Here is a 14803-nt window from a genome sequence, read left to right on the forward strand (position 1 = left end):
TTTTTTTTTAATGTTTGCATTTGCACCGTTGGTATAGCAATGTCACTGACGAGATTTTTTTGTTTCGCTTTGACGAGTCAAAATCACGCTGTATTTCCCCCATCATATATACGCTCAATAAAGCCAGGACTTCACTGTCCATCTGTCCGTGTTTTGATACGTTCTTAAGGCTACTGTTACGAACTCGGGCCGTTACACATATTTTTAAAGATGGCGGTTGCCGGTGTTGCATTGGCCCGTGTTCGACCAATCACCATACGCCATTGAAAGGTACCTACTCTGAAGTAGGAGCTAAAACAAAGTCCCTCAAAACGGCGTTCTAAGAACTACAATCGTTCCTAGTCCTTGCAGTGCGAACGCTACAAAAAGGGGGCGTTGTCCTCCAAATGTTCTCAGGACTTTGAAAAAGTTCCTCCAGTCCGAAAACACCTACTGTTGAACTCCTAGGGCTCAAACAGTAGTCTGATATTTTGGAAAATTGGCTTGTTTTAACCTATTGAGAGTTAGATGAGAAGATCAGTGTTCATTTTTTGAACTTAACAAACAAGCAACATACTGAACTTCCTACTGAACTGAAAACACCACCATAATATCATGGCGTCATGGGTGCCGCCGCTTACATTTGTGTTCAACACAGTTGTAGTACGTGGCTTTGGTTCACATCAGTGTTCAAAGAGATGACGGCGATGAACAGTCTTCCCATCTAACTCTCAGTGAGACATTAAATAAGCACATTTCCCCAGAAGTCAGAGTAAGCGTTTAACGTCAAAATCAGCAGATGGTCAATGATTGAGCCCACCTTGGGTCTGCTCAATGAGATCCAACTCAAACAATCACAATCACTTCTATCCGTTTCATTAAAACTCCGACCTGAAACCAGGCAGATAGTGAGGTTTTTGCCTCTGCGATATTAGTCCCCTGCAGAGCATACAAAATCACATCATCTATCTAATTGAAGCCTAATACCAATGAGAAATCCAATAGTCACAGCTGTAACGGCAAAGCACCTCTTTGTGGTTCACCGTAATGTGCTGCTACTCCTCATCATCATCGCCACCGCACGCTCTCTCTACAGCAGCAGCAGCTGCGATTGGTTACTTTTCAGCTTTGATGTGATTGACTACGCTCAAAGTGAGGGTGTTGATAATCAATAATCACATCCCTTGCAGGCAGCTCCAGCAGGAGTAGGGGTGCTCCCTCTTATCATTATTAGGAGAGGATGGTGGATTTCACGCAGGGCTGAAGGTCTGTCTACTCCACTGGCAGCTCTATGGTTGATTTAACCACCTGCTGCTTGCCTGGGATCCCGTTCTTTGTAAAAAAAAAAAATGAGGCCTCTAAAATATTCATAAATACTACTTTTCCTACTGTGTATTCTGCATAACAACAGCTGCATTTGAATGTCACGTTGAAATGAATCGATGGTATGGATTCATTTGTTTTAAGACAAAGACGTTGAAACAGACAAAAACGGTCAATTAAGCGAGGCGACCAATTACACGAATACTAAGATAATGAGAATTTGAGAGTGCACGGGGATTCAGTTATAGCAGAAACACTGCAGGAATCCCTTTATTCCAGTTAACTGATACAATCCCTGCAATCTGAATATTTCATAGAGCTGACTTCAAATACCCGCAGACTGAATTATTTGGCAGCAGAATCAAAACTGTCAGGCTGCGATGGTGCCCCGTTCCAGGTCAGTACAAAAGCTTCGACTTTCTGCATATTTGTGGTCAGAAATCACAACGGCGCGTCCTGCTGCCATGCGCATTATTCATACGGGAATGTAAAGTAACTCTAAAACCAATGACATTTACTTTCTGCTGCCCCTAATACGCCAGCGGTGTCGTCTCATATATTCGTGACCTTTAGTGTAATCCCTTCAATCTACCCAGAGCCTGTTGTGCATTGGCAGTGATGGCTGATATCACGGCGGAGACACATAGCAGATGCGTTGGGATGACTGCTGTTCAGACTGATAAGTATGCAGTAGGAATCAATGCGGCAACCGCGCATGCAGGTACGCCTGCACTTGACTTCAATAGGCTGCCCGGCGAAAATCCTGCATGTTCCCACGACCAATGTGTGCGCTCTGATAAAAGTCCAGAACACACTCAGAGGCTGCATTTTATGGCTTATTAAAGATAAAACAAGTGAGAGTATTACCATGTTTCTCCACATCCTTCAAAGGGTCAACTCCAGGAGAGAGGATGAAGAACATGGGCGTAGCTGGACCCGATTCTTCAAAGGAGACGGCGAAGTCCAGTGATCTGCCAATCACGTACTTGCTCCCCAGTTTCTCCTCTACAAAGTCTCTGCGGGGGAGAACATGACTCAGTTCTCCTCAACACTTTTTTTATTATCTTTGACCGACAAGCTGAATAACTTGAAGAGCGGGAATCTTCTGTTGTACAGTGCATTAGATAGACAGCTGCTTATAGAGGAAAAAAATATATTAACTCTAGTCACGGCTGTGTTGTCAGTGGCTCTTTTCAACCTCTCTGGATTAAATCCTTCAGCCTTTAAAACATCATGATTTTACTTACTTACTGTTGTCCCGACCCGAACCCGGTCACTCTCAAATAAACACACACCATGTATTTTCTATATGTGAATCCTTGCTGGCAGAATATTTGAAGGCACAAAGCTGGCATGGATGACATTTTGATGGATGATTCAAAATTACTGCGCTTTAAAACTTCATTTGAAATGCCTCCATGGTTTTTGCCTGCAAACGTGGCTGTTGCTGACAGCAGTATCAATAAGTAGCGTCTGCTGCGTGTGACGCGTATTGCAAACGTACAGGTGATTTACGGATAGGTCGACCTCTGAACTGAGACAGCTTACTTCATGTACATCACACTACTCTTTCTGCCACCAAGGCCCCATTACCACCTGCTATTAACGCGGGATCTGGATCAGAATGCATGACCTGGATGATGGGTAAATTAATTAACACTTCAGTCTCTCAATCCACCCGCAACTTCCTGAAACTGACAATCTCACGTTCACACTTCCTGCAGAGAAGGTGAGCAGGGGTTTGAACTTCTCCATTCCTTACACCACTGTTTCTGTCACTTTTCCGTGCCTAGCGCGACACCAGGACTGCCTCCTACCAGAGGCTGCCCGAAAATGTCGAGCCCCGCCTCTTCTATGACGGCCGGATTTCCACCCCGCCTTTGGGAGTGAACGTCCCGAACAGCTATGAACACTTTTGCCTTCCTACATGGTTGGATAACATGTTGGACAAACTAGCTATTTTCTAGCATAACCCAGCCCTAATAGGGGTGGAGGAAAAAAAAATTGATACGGCATTGTATCATGATATGAGTACATGAGTTTGTCAGGTGCGTGCGACATTTGTGAGGTTTTTATGAGGGTGCTGGTCAGTATGTCTGCTTGACGATCCCGTTTTGCTGCGGTAAAAATGATTGAAATGAACAGACTGAAAGCTTTATCTTATTAGATAAAACAGATGTTGACAAAGTGTTCCTTTGGGGACATTATTTGCAGGTGAAAAAGGTAACAAATATATGTTGCCGTGATATTCAGCATATCATCGTTTCGTGAGTTAAGTATCATGATAGTATCATATCGCGGGGCCTCCCAGCCCTAATTCCAATAATTACTCTCCTTTTAGCTCTGTTTTTTTGGGGGATATATCTGGCTCTTTAGCTGCTTAATGCACACCTCAAATGTCTGTTTGGTGCTGAGCAGGTACAGTGGGTTTATCTATCAGAACAGTTCAAATATGAAGTAAAATATATGGGTAGCCCCCAGCACTGGCTTTATTTTATGTCTTTTTGGTGTTTTAGTATTCAGATAAGAGATCAGAGCAGAGACTGCATGTTAAAACCAAGTGGAAATGGGGTCCGAGTTTGATACGATGGCGTACTCACACACAGTTTTCTTCAGTCTCCTTCAGTAATGAGCCTCATTGATTGGACTTGCAGAGCTGTGTAATTGCCACTGCTTCTAAGCAATGGACAAACATAGCAGCAGCAAACACAGGCGACCCATCAACTCAAACGATGAGCCAGAGGTCAAGGTGTTTAACTTTTAGCCTTTCACCGACAGGTCACTGCGACCCCTCGCAGGCCGCAGAGCAAAGAGCGAGCTACAGGTCCGCCTCTCACCTGACGGCGTACGTCATGCGGTCGGGCCTCAGGGCCCTCATCATGCACAGTCTCTGGAGGGAGGTTTTGCTCTTCCACTCCTGCGGGAATTTCTCTTTTTCTGGACACTCGGACTCCACAAACTTCTTCCAGCGTTTGGCCGAGCCCTCGATGTCTCGGTCCAGGTTCCTGAATTCCTCCATGGAGCACAGGGACTGGTGGTTGGGGGAAAAGAAGAAATGACTCATACAGAAAAAAAAAAAAGAAAAACAAACTACTGTAAAGTGCTGCTACTCTGTGATCAGTGATGCACATCTAAAGTTTCAGAAACATTTCACAATACGCAGCAAAAAGGACAAACTTTATTTGCAAAAGTTGGTGGGGGAAAAAAGAGAGAGGAGTGCTTATCTTTCCTCACGCCCATATAAATAATATTTATTCAAACAGAAATGCTGAGTAAACACGATCCCTTTCATAACGGGACGGGGGGTTGGGCAGGACTGAATATGCATCTCTTGCAGAGCCGGTAGGGGCTTCATTGTGATGCCCCAGCTGACAGACACCTTATCTCATCGGTGGAGAGGAGCAGTGTCACGCAGTGCAGCCTCGAGCAGGTACACTCCCTAAAGAGTAAACACACACACACACACACACACACACACGCCATGTGTGTGCTGTCTCCTGCCCTGTATAAACTATGAGGAGAGTCCTCAAACCTTCACACAGCAGACACATAGAGGCGTCACGGAAAGAAACATCCATAAAATCTGCTTTTTCTGCTACTGCTCACCACAGAGCATGAGTTGGTAAGGTAGGGGGAGACCAAGTGGCTCGACACACAGTCCGTCACTTCAGCTCAGTTTGTTTAATTACCACAGGCGGTTTGGCGACCTCTCAGCCCCGGTGAGGGGAGAATACACAAGAGGGCCAAACAATCAGAGGATCTTATCCTGCTTTAAAGCTTTCCAGCTGATTATGTTTCCAGCTGCGATAAGAAAATCGAGTGACAGAATTTGATTAGCAGGGCCTTAAACATCCACAGTGGGTTGAGCGCGGTCGGGGAAGGGCCGTCTCCAAACTCTCCGAGGGGTTTAGGTCGAGTTAATATTCTAGGCAGTACAGACTGAAAAATTCATGAGCACGAGGGGCTAAAAAAACATGCTGCCGTTGGGGTTTAGTTTGCTGCTAAACTGATCTGACAAGAGAGGGAACCTCTGCTGCTCGACGTCCACGGGGCCACATTGCCAGACGTCTGTTCTTTAAGAGGAGCTACGGGTATGCAAGAGTTTGTTCTCGTGTCCTTTCAGTGTTAAAACGCCACCAGGGTCACGGAGCTGAGCCGGGGCCCCAGGGACTCAGATGCCGTCGGAGTGGAGATTTGGGGGTAAAACGGAGAAAACAGGCTTCAATTATGCTGCCAACTCTTTAAGTATGTTTTCACTTTAATGCTGAAGTTGTTTGTCAGGAGGCTGGGCTGCAACAGTTAAGTGGAAACGGTGGGTTTCAGTCATTTCGAGACATTTTTGACTAGTGGGGACTATTTTTCAAGATTTCGACACTGAAGGGCGTCAAGGATGGGATTCTAAAGATAGAGCCGATGTACAATTTAACACTCTTCGCGTGTCTTTCCAACACATCTCTATGACTCTCAAGAGAAGAGTTCTGTCTTTAAGAGAGAGGAAAGTATTTTGGGATGGTGTGAACACTTTACATCACACTTTTATACAGATCCTGGCATGAATATTTTGTATCGTTTTGTTTTTTTTCTTGGCTTTACAGTTACAGTCACACCAGCATTTCAGCCAACTCATATCGAATGGAATATTATGTGAGTTGGTATGTTTTGCCCGGTGTTGTTTGCGTGAATAAACTGTGATAAGTTATTTTCTTCTTTGCACCCGGTGGGCCATTGTGGCTATGTTACCGGCTAGCTAGCATGTAACCAGTTAGCAATGCAGGCTCGGGCCGCAACGAACAATTCTTTTTTTTTTCATTATCGATTAATCTGTTGCTGATTTTTATGATTCATTGAGTCATTATTTGGTCAAACAAATAGTGAAATTCTCCTAAATGATCAAAGTTTTTGGAGCTTCATTTTCTGTCGACTGACTTTTCAATTAACCGACTAATTGTTTCAAGCCCAGGCGCCAGCCACAGTAGCAGTTACCACGTCAGCTAGCGTCTAGCATCACCTGGTTTGACCACGAGCTGAAAAGAAATTGCATTTTGCAACAAGAATTCAGCTCCCCTCCATTGTAATAACAATGGCGACAAGGATACAGCTATCTCTGTCTCTCTCTGTACCTTGATCCCTCCCCAGCAGTGGTTAGATAGGAAATCCACTGGTGATGTTACACCTGGTTGGACTGGGTATCTCAGGAGGAAGTCCAGCTCTGCAGGGTTTATTTCTTTATTCATCAGCAGGATCTGGGGAGACAACAAACAGGAAGGCCGTTTGAAATGTTGTATTTTCGGCGCGGAACCACATTTCCTTTCCACTTGATTAGCGCTGGTCTCAGGAGCGGCTGATTCAATGGCGAGCTTGTTCTCAAAACAAACCATGCAGGGGATGAAAGCCGGGCTGCCCCTTCCTACCTGGAAGGCGAGCTGAGCGGTGTACGTGAGCTTGTCACACTCAAACAGGCCTCTGGTGGTGTACTGGAAGACGGAGGAGGTGATGCTGTCAATTAGGTTGGACACCCGCTGCTTCAGAGCCTCGTCCGCCTCGGCCTTCAGAACCGCTTTCTGGAAGACCACGCTGAACGCCTGGGGACGCACAGGAGCGGGTCCAACACTCAACACCGTCTCAGTATTTGACATCAAAGTGTTAGAAGTACAATACTGTTAAACCAGTAAATCAAATGATATGGATCAATAACTGAGCTGTGTTGATGTATGCCTCATATTGGCCTTTCATCACAAATCATCAAGTCAGAGTCACTGTATGATGTGGTTTGTTCTAAAGATGAACTAATCAGTGCTACTTTGGCTGTTTGTAGCGTTAGCACACTGAGGAAATAATTCTTCTAATCTGTGCTCTGGTGTCATTTCTGTCAGTTTAGCAGAGTCACACTTTGCTCTAACCTTGTGCGAAGAACGTAACATATTATAATCTATTTCCTTTCATTCACAAGGTCAAAAGGTATATACACTTCGAATGTGTTTTCATTTGATTATGTCGGGAAATAACTTGGGCCGGGGCAGCTACCTGCGGAGTCGGGAGTGATTGCAAACCATATCTCAGGCTGCCTCCTCAGCGCTGGCTGGCTGACAATATGAAAGACATTACGCTCTACATAACCACATTAGGGAGCCACAAACACAATAAAAGCAGGGCAAAGAGCATAAAACATGGCGAGCAAACGGAAGAAGGAAAGGAGGAGCAGAGGGGGGAGCGTAAAGAGGGGTCTCACCGAGGGCCCGTGAGACGGGGAGGAAACATGGCGTGTCAATAGACAGCCTACCTTGAGAGAGAACTGGTACATGGGGTGGATTTTATTGAGGTCGTTCATTATGAAGTACAATAAGGACGCCCGTGCTGCTGCCGGCCGGTAGTGCTCCCGAGCCTCATTGATTTTAGCCTCTGTCACCTTGGCTTCTTTTACCTGCAGTAAAGACACAAAAAACGGAATCACACTCACAGTTACACAGAGGACACACTCAGGATTCATCAATCAGCTAATGATGGAAATGTGCACCATCCAATAAAACACCCTCCAGTGAAGAGCAGAGCTATTCCAATTTCACGGTTCCAGCCAAAATGTTCTCACACTGCGTGGAACACGACAATTACATACCATGTTTTTTTTTTGGGAGGGGGGGGGCTCTTTTTTTTTTTTTCAACAGAAAATGCCTGTGCAATTATGATTAAGAATGAACATCTGCAGAGGCAGCGCTCATCTCCATTCTGACAGAAGGCTCACTCTCACATCATCATCATCATACAGTACTTTCTCAGAAGTGCTCCGAAGTATCAGAAACATCAATAAGTGTCTTCTAGCAAATACTTAGGAGGAAGTGCAGAGAGTAAGGGGTTAACATACTTGAGTTTAGGAGGAACCTAGAAATAATTTACACTGTAAAAGCACTTTTTTTTTATTACCTGTTACATAGTTAATAATTACAGGGTACAAACTATGTGTGACTTTCACAAAACTAAAATGCAGAAATCTTCCAAATAATAACAATGCCACCCAAAATACCATTACTTGGTATTACAGGGAGAGTGTCAGTGGCCCGCTGCCTTGTGGATATGAGGATTCTATCTTGTTGTTGCGGGGGGGGGGGGGGGTGTCGCGCTAGTGGGCCTAGGCTAGCAAATCTCTGCCGCGGATGTACATTGCGAGTGATCAGAAGCGGTCGAGGCCCAATGCTGATGTATTGCGTGTGCGCAGGATATCGGCCTGTGAGTTCAAGTTTGTGTCATTTTTTTTTTTTGCCATTGAAGAAGAAAAGAAACACTAGCAGAGCTGGATTTGGCCGACGTGTTTCACGTGCTACGTGCCGACATCTATCGGAACACTGAGATGTATATATTTTGTTTTCTGTAAAATAGGAATTATTCTAGTGACATGTGGTATAATTATAAGTATTATTACTGTGTAATTATACTGTAATAACTCATGCTACCCAATATTAAAGGGGTCAGCGAGGACGAACCCAAACACCCTGTAATTACACTGTAATTACAGTGAACAAGGGACTGCTTTATTTTACAGCCCTTATACACAGCTACTACACTGCAATTACAGTAAACAGTATATATCTTGTTACTCAATGACAATATCTTTGTACCCCATAATTATTATATAGGTACTCAGTAATTTAAAAACATTTACAGCATAATGTATTTCTAAATCCCTCTCAAACACAAAGTTGTTACCACTTAGGGCCTTTAGTATTCCCCTGCCCTCTTCCCATGTATATAAACATGTGTACTACTATATTTGTTCCAGTATAGGCACCCAGCAAGTATTTTATTGATGCCCTTTATGTACTCTTTAGTTACACTCATTTGCAGGCTGTAATCTCAAGCTTTAACAGGGGTAGAGAAGAGATGATAGAAATAAAAGGAGTTGTAAAGATAAAAAAAAAAAGAACAGCACCTTCTGTTCAATCTCGGCGGCGGTGCGTTTGGTTGTCTCCAGGTTTTCCACCAGCTCCGTGTCCCCCAGGAAGTTTCCTGAAGCTGAGGACAAACGGGACAGCAGGTTGTCCTCCAGGGTCTTCAGAGTGATCTTGAAACCATTTTGCTGCTTCGTCAAGTCGGACTAGAAAAACACAGAAACCCGAAGGAACTTCAATTTTGGCAACTCAATTTGACGCCACATGTCGGAGGACTTCTTAGGTGCACCATTTGCTTCTTGTCAGGTCCTTTTCTGGCCTCATCATCATAATCTGAGGCGGTGGGAGGTGTTCAAGGTGTGGGTCAATATGAGGACATGAATACTGAAGGGCACCTCAAAGGCAGAGCTAATCAATATGCTCGGCATCGGCTCTCTGGACCCAATGAGGGGAGCGCTCTGGGCTGGATTAGCCAGCTTCCGTCTGGTTGCCGACATCAAACCTCTGCCGAGCGACCTAACCCTTGATGTGATGAGACCGTCGATTCGAGCAAGAGGGGAAGAAGCTTTGATTGGGGAACTGCGCACACACACACACACACACACACACACACACACACACACACACACAATCTTCTATGAATCACCAGTGATGAGGCATTATGTATTCAATTATGAAACAATATGGGCATCACGCAGAATATGCACACATACGCACACAGAGCTCAGTCATAATGGGCTTTACTCACACCCCACCATATGGATTAGCGCACAACGTCTTCTAATAAAGCTTGAACTCAAACAGTTTTTTCCCCCCCTGTCTTTGTTCTAGCTGAAGAAAAAAAACAAAAAAAAACAACAAAAAGTGTCTGAGAGAAACTTTCACTTTTTCAAAGCCCGGCGTCGGGAGAACAAAGTCGACGGGGCACGGTTGCTTCTCTTTATTGCTTCATCCTGCTTTGTCCTTCATTATAGTCTGTTGTAGCTCCTTGTTTCTGCTCGATAATGACTTTGCTTTATTGAAGTTTCCCTTAATAGAAGCCTCTGTGACCTTTTGAATTGTTGTAATTACGGGAGGGTGGGCTGTTGTGAGATTTGCCTGCCGTTTTTTTGAGTGGCGTGGTCCCGGACAGACAGCGGTAATGCGATTCTGGCAGTGCTGTTTCTGCCCCCGTGTCATCACCGGGGGAGCTGGAGAGCGGGGCTGGCTGCTGGGTGTGTGTGTGTGTGTGTGTGTGTGTGCTGTTCCTCCTCCCCGTGCCATAATGTTCCCATGACAAAAGACATACTTAGCTCAGATCGCGCCGGGGGAGCAGATAGTTTAAGAGATCACACTGCTTAATTGCTCTCTTTATGACAGTATTTCCTATTGCAGTGATGAGAGGTATTTTACACCATTGTAGAAACTAATTGAGCCTCCGCCTTGTTAAATCTTACATGCTCCGAGTTTGACGTTATTACCCACTCTGTAGTTGAAAAGTTCTCCTCTGCCAAAACTGTGCAGGAAAAAAGAATATATATATATATGAGTCGTGGCATTTTCAGGAAAGACATGACGAGCGGGGGGGGGGGAAGAGAAAAAGCACAGAATGGGTTTGAGTGGTGGACATTTAACGGGGGACATTTGCCTGTGTGACTCAACTGTGACCTTCTACTTGCCCAGACTCAGCGCTCTTGAGGGGAAAAGCGATCCGCACTAAAACATTCCCGACTGGGCCCGGTAATGAGTCAGTTTTCAACGATTGGCTCTCCTCTGGCACATTGTACTTGTAATTACCCTTGCTTGGGAAAAAAAAAAACCAAAAAACAAACAATTAACCAGTCAGCAGAACACCCCTAATTGGGATTAAAATGAGATATTACATCTATGAGTTTTTTAGGCAAATGATTACCGAGTGCCACGGAGCAGCCCTGTTAAGGTAATTTGGGAAGTGGAGCATTTTGGTTCTCATTAACGAAGGCGAAAGTCTGGGTTACAAAATTGCGTCGGGGGTAAGCACGTGCGTGAGAGGATGCGCGCTCGTATGCGCAGGGGGGAGGACCAGAGGAGGTAGTTATTGTGGTAAGAGGTTGTAGACTGATCCCCCCCGCCCGTGCTCTCTCAGAAAAAAAAAAAGGCAACTTGACATTTTAAGCTCCTTAGCCCATCTTTGGCTCGGTTGAACGAGAGCTCCTTCACCCCCGGGTAGTCATCTTATGGCTCAGTGGCAACGCTAACCTCATTAAAAGGTATAATGGCGGCGAGTCATTCAGAGAATACAAACAGGTACAGCCAATTTGCACTTTGCTATCAGTCTGATGATTGCTATCAGTCCGGGGTGTTTACTGACAACAAAAAGCCGTTCATCGCTTCATTCTATGGGCCGTGTTTTGATAGGGAGGAGGGTACACAGCGATCCCTCCCCCTCCACCACCACCACCACCACCACCCACCTTCAACTTTCAGTGTTAATTAAAATGATAAGTGAGTTCCACATCTTGTTTTTCTTCCCCCCCCCTCACCCTCCGATCTCAGTGAAATGCTAATTAAACAAGCTTCATTAAATCACATTTCACTCCTTCTCCGTTGGATTTTGCTGAGGGGACACAAGCCTAAAAATAACTTTTCTCCATTTATTAAAAGTGCTGATTTGTCCACGGACGAAAGCCCACAGGTCTGACACGCGCCGAAACGGGAGAGGGATTTATGATTTTTCCTCTCCCCGCCGGCTAACCAGTGCGGCGTTTAAGGAACAGCGTAAATGTGTGTCGACGTGTTGTCTAATTGCTGCGGTGGTACAGTAGCCCAACTGGCCGATCCATTTCAAGCGGCTGACATGAAGGGAGCAGGTTGTCGAGGAGACGAGCGCGAAGGCATCGTTAGGCGTCCGGCGCTTTGATCAAGTGGATTTTCGCTTAATCACGAACATTTACATTCACACTGCGGGGCCGTACTGTGGACATCGCAACTATACGCTGCTCATTACTCCCCCAAAGCCGGCCGCACCGCTGCCAGGAACCTGCTGCACTGTACACAATGTACCGGGCCGCCCATTAACTTGAAGCTGATCAACAGAACAACCCCCCTCACAGTCGAGGGCCAAGGGTCCACACAACAAAAGCCAGCCATTTCCATTAAAAAGACACCATAAAGCGTCTCCCATCCGCCTCTCCTTTGATTTTTGGAGAGGTGGATGTGGATGTGTGAACATGAGCGAGTCTGCCGAAGTGATAAGGAAAAGATGAAGCTCCCTCGGGGATAGCATCAAGTCACAATTACACCATTCCTGGAGCTTGATGATAAATGGAAGGAGTGTTTCAGCGACGGTACCCAGGGTGACAGTGACACAATGGTAAATTGTTAGTGCTTCAAAAGTTAATTTGATTTTTTTTTTTTTTTTTGATCAAGGATTATTGGATTATTGCCTTTTATGGGTGATTCTTCATGGATGGAGTAACAATCCATGACATTCAAATATAAATACTTTATCTTTCGCTGTTGTCTATCATCATTTAATATGATACGTTCATGAAAGCTTCGGGTTTGTTGAGTGGGTCTTGCACGGTAAATAAAGTGTTTGTAACAGCGGTGTTTCACTAAATTCATGAAAAGTGATGAAGACAGTTCGTAGCTTTCTGTTTAACAGCAGCAGTGTTGCTGGTAAGTAGTGTTTCTCATAATAACCTCAGTCTGTACTTCGGTTTGTGCTAGAAAAAAGAAGCCACTGTGCTGTTGAGTAATCCAGTAGATCTATAGCCGACAGTTGCTGCACGAATCGAACTTCTTATTTTCACAATGAATGAAATATAATCACGTGTAATGTGAGAGGGGTCTTGTAGTGACGAACCCACAAAGTTTCATTGCCCGACCCTGCGGCCCCTTTAATGCTATTGAGCATTTTAACATCTTTTCAGCTCATTGTTTTGGTTTTACAGCCCGCAACTTTACTTTTTGTTTCAGCCTCACCGCTCACATCAACATTGTTTCCGGCTGTTTTTCGCTGGTGAACACAGTGCAGCGCTTAGCAGCTAAAGAGCCAGATATTTTCCTCAGAAGTTGGCAGAGACCAAAACACGGATAAAAAACTACAGCGAATAAGGTTACTCAGTGTTACGGAGTAAAACTATGTATCCTTGAGCTCGAACAAATGTTGTCCTTCCCAGTAAAACATTTGCAAAGCCGATTTTTGGATTTGGATTCTTGTCTAGTCTTTCAAATCCAGAGTTGTTTATATACGCGTTGACTAGCTAGAGCTGCAATGATCGGTTGATTAAGTGATTGGTCGATCGAAAGAAAAATTAATCGCCAACTATTTTCATAATAGATTCATCGTTTGGTAATTTTTCAAGCAAAAATGTCAAACATTTGCCAGGTTCCCCCGCTTCTTAACTGTAAGGGTTTCATGCTTTTCTTCGTCATTTGTGTCCGTAAATGAAGAGTCTTTGGGTTTTGGACTGTTGGTTGGACAAACGAAGCTATTTGGAGACTTCACTATGTGATGAGTATATGCATCCTTACGTGCGTGCACAGAACAGGGACCCGTAGTGTTACTAGGGTTCTAAAACTCCAGACAACCTTGAATTGAAAAGGAGCTTTCATTGGAATATGTGAGGAAATTGTGAAGTCATGCATACCTACTCAAACTAATTCTGATAAAAAATGGATGCTAATATACATTTAATTTGAAAACCATGTTCCACATACACATGCCACATGATACACACAGCCATCCATGCACACACAGCCGTGCAGTGTCCCAGTCCCCCTAAGTGAGGGACCCAAAGCCCCATAATTATCACACATCCACTTAGTTTGCCGTTAATCAAAGGCGCCGGCTGATTGTTTTGGAATCAAAGCGCCCGGACCCGCAGCCTCTTGTGATGTTTAAAGACAGACGCTGTTTTCTTGCCGACATGGTGCGTTTAAGATAGATAATGACGAGCGAGGGTGCTACGCCCGGCTCCTGGAGGCCCCCGACGCCACTGACTGTTCCTTTTAATTACACCTGCAAAGAGATGTTAGGCGAGGAACTCAAAAGAGTCCGACGTGGAGCGGTTGTTTGTTCTCTGATAGCAGCTGAAGACTGATGACAGATACTACTTTCATGTCTGCTCAGGTGCACTTTTACGTTCCTGCCACATTTAACATGAAAAGAGATCCGTCTTTGTCGTTAAATGGCCGCATCAGGTAGCGCTTCTCTCCGCCTCCTTTGATGCTCTGACTTCCTCACCTTCAGCTGTTCCAGGTCAGGTCTCTCCATGCTGACCACCGCGGCCAGCAGCTGGTCCTCCAGACCGTCTCTGGTCACCGTGAAATTTATCAAGGTGCACTGGGCCTGAAGCTCCGGCTGGTAATGAGGGCTGGCGAGCTTTGTGTGCAGGATGAGGCGGAAACTGGGGTTGTACTCGCACTCCTTGTCGCCGATCTTTATGTACCTGTTTGGGTAAATGAGGACCAGAAACCTTCTGATCATCGAGAGTCGCTAAATGATAAAGATTCTGAAAGATGTTACCAAAGCTGACAGCAGTTAAAGTCTTTCTTTTTCAAAAACTGTCAGAAGGTTTCTTCAGACAAATGAGTCCTCTTTCTTACGTGTTAGTACACTTAACAGTATAAGGCTGGTGTTATTCTATATTTTTCTT

At 44.9% G+C, this 14803-nt stretch overlaps 1 protein-coding gene across 1 annotated transcript in view; it reads right to left on the reverse strand.

The window, feature by feature from the left end:
* The window catches only part of dnah9 (dynein, axonemal, heavy chain 9), a 122251-nt gene that overhangs the window by 20949 nt on the left and 86499 nt on the right, over window positions 1-14803 (reverse strand). The window contains 7 exon segments of the mRNA XM_070927207.1: window positions 2170-2318; window positions 4140-4333; window positions 6423-6545; window positions 6714-6884; window positions 7583-7723; window positions 9224-9388; window positions 14392-14596. Coding sequence (XP_070783308.1) covers window positions 2170-2318; window positions 4140-4333; window positions 6423-6545; window positions 6714-6884; window positions 7583-7723; window positions 9224-9388; window positions 14392-14596 — 1148 coding nt within the window.

This window comes from Enoplosus armatus, chromosome 20 (genome assembly GCF_043641665.1).
Source record: "Enoplosus armatus isolate fEnoArm2 chromosome 20, fEnoArm2.hap1, whole genome shotgun sequence".
Taxonomy (NCBI): domain Eukaryota; kingdom Metazoa; phylum Chordata; class Actinopteri; order Centrarchiformes; family Enoplosidae; genus Enoplosus; species Enoplosus armatus.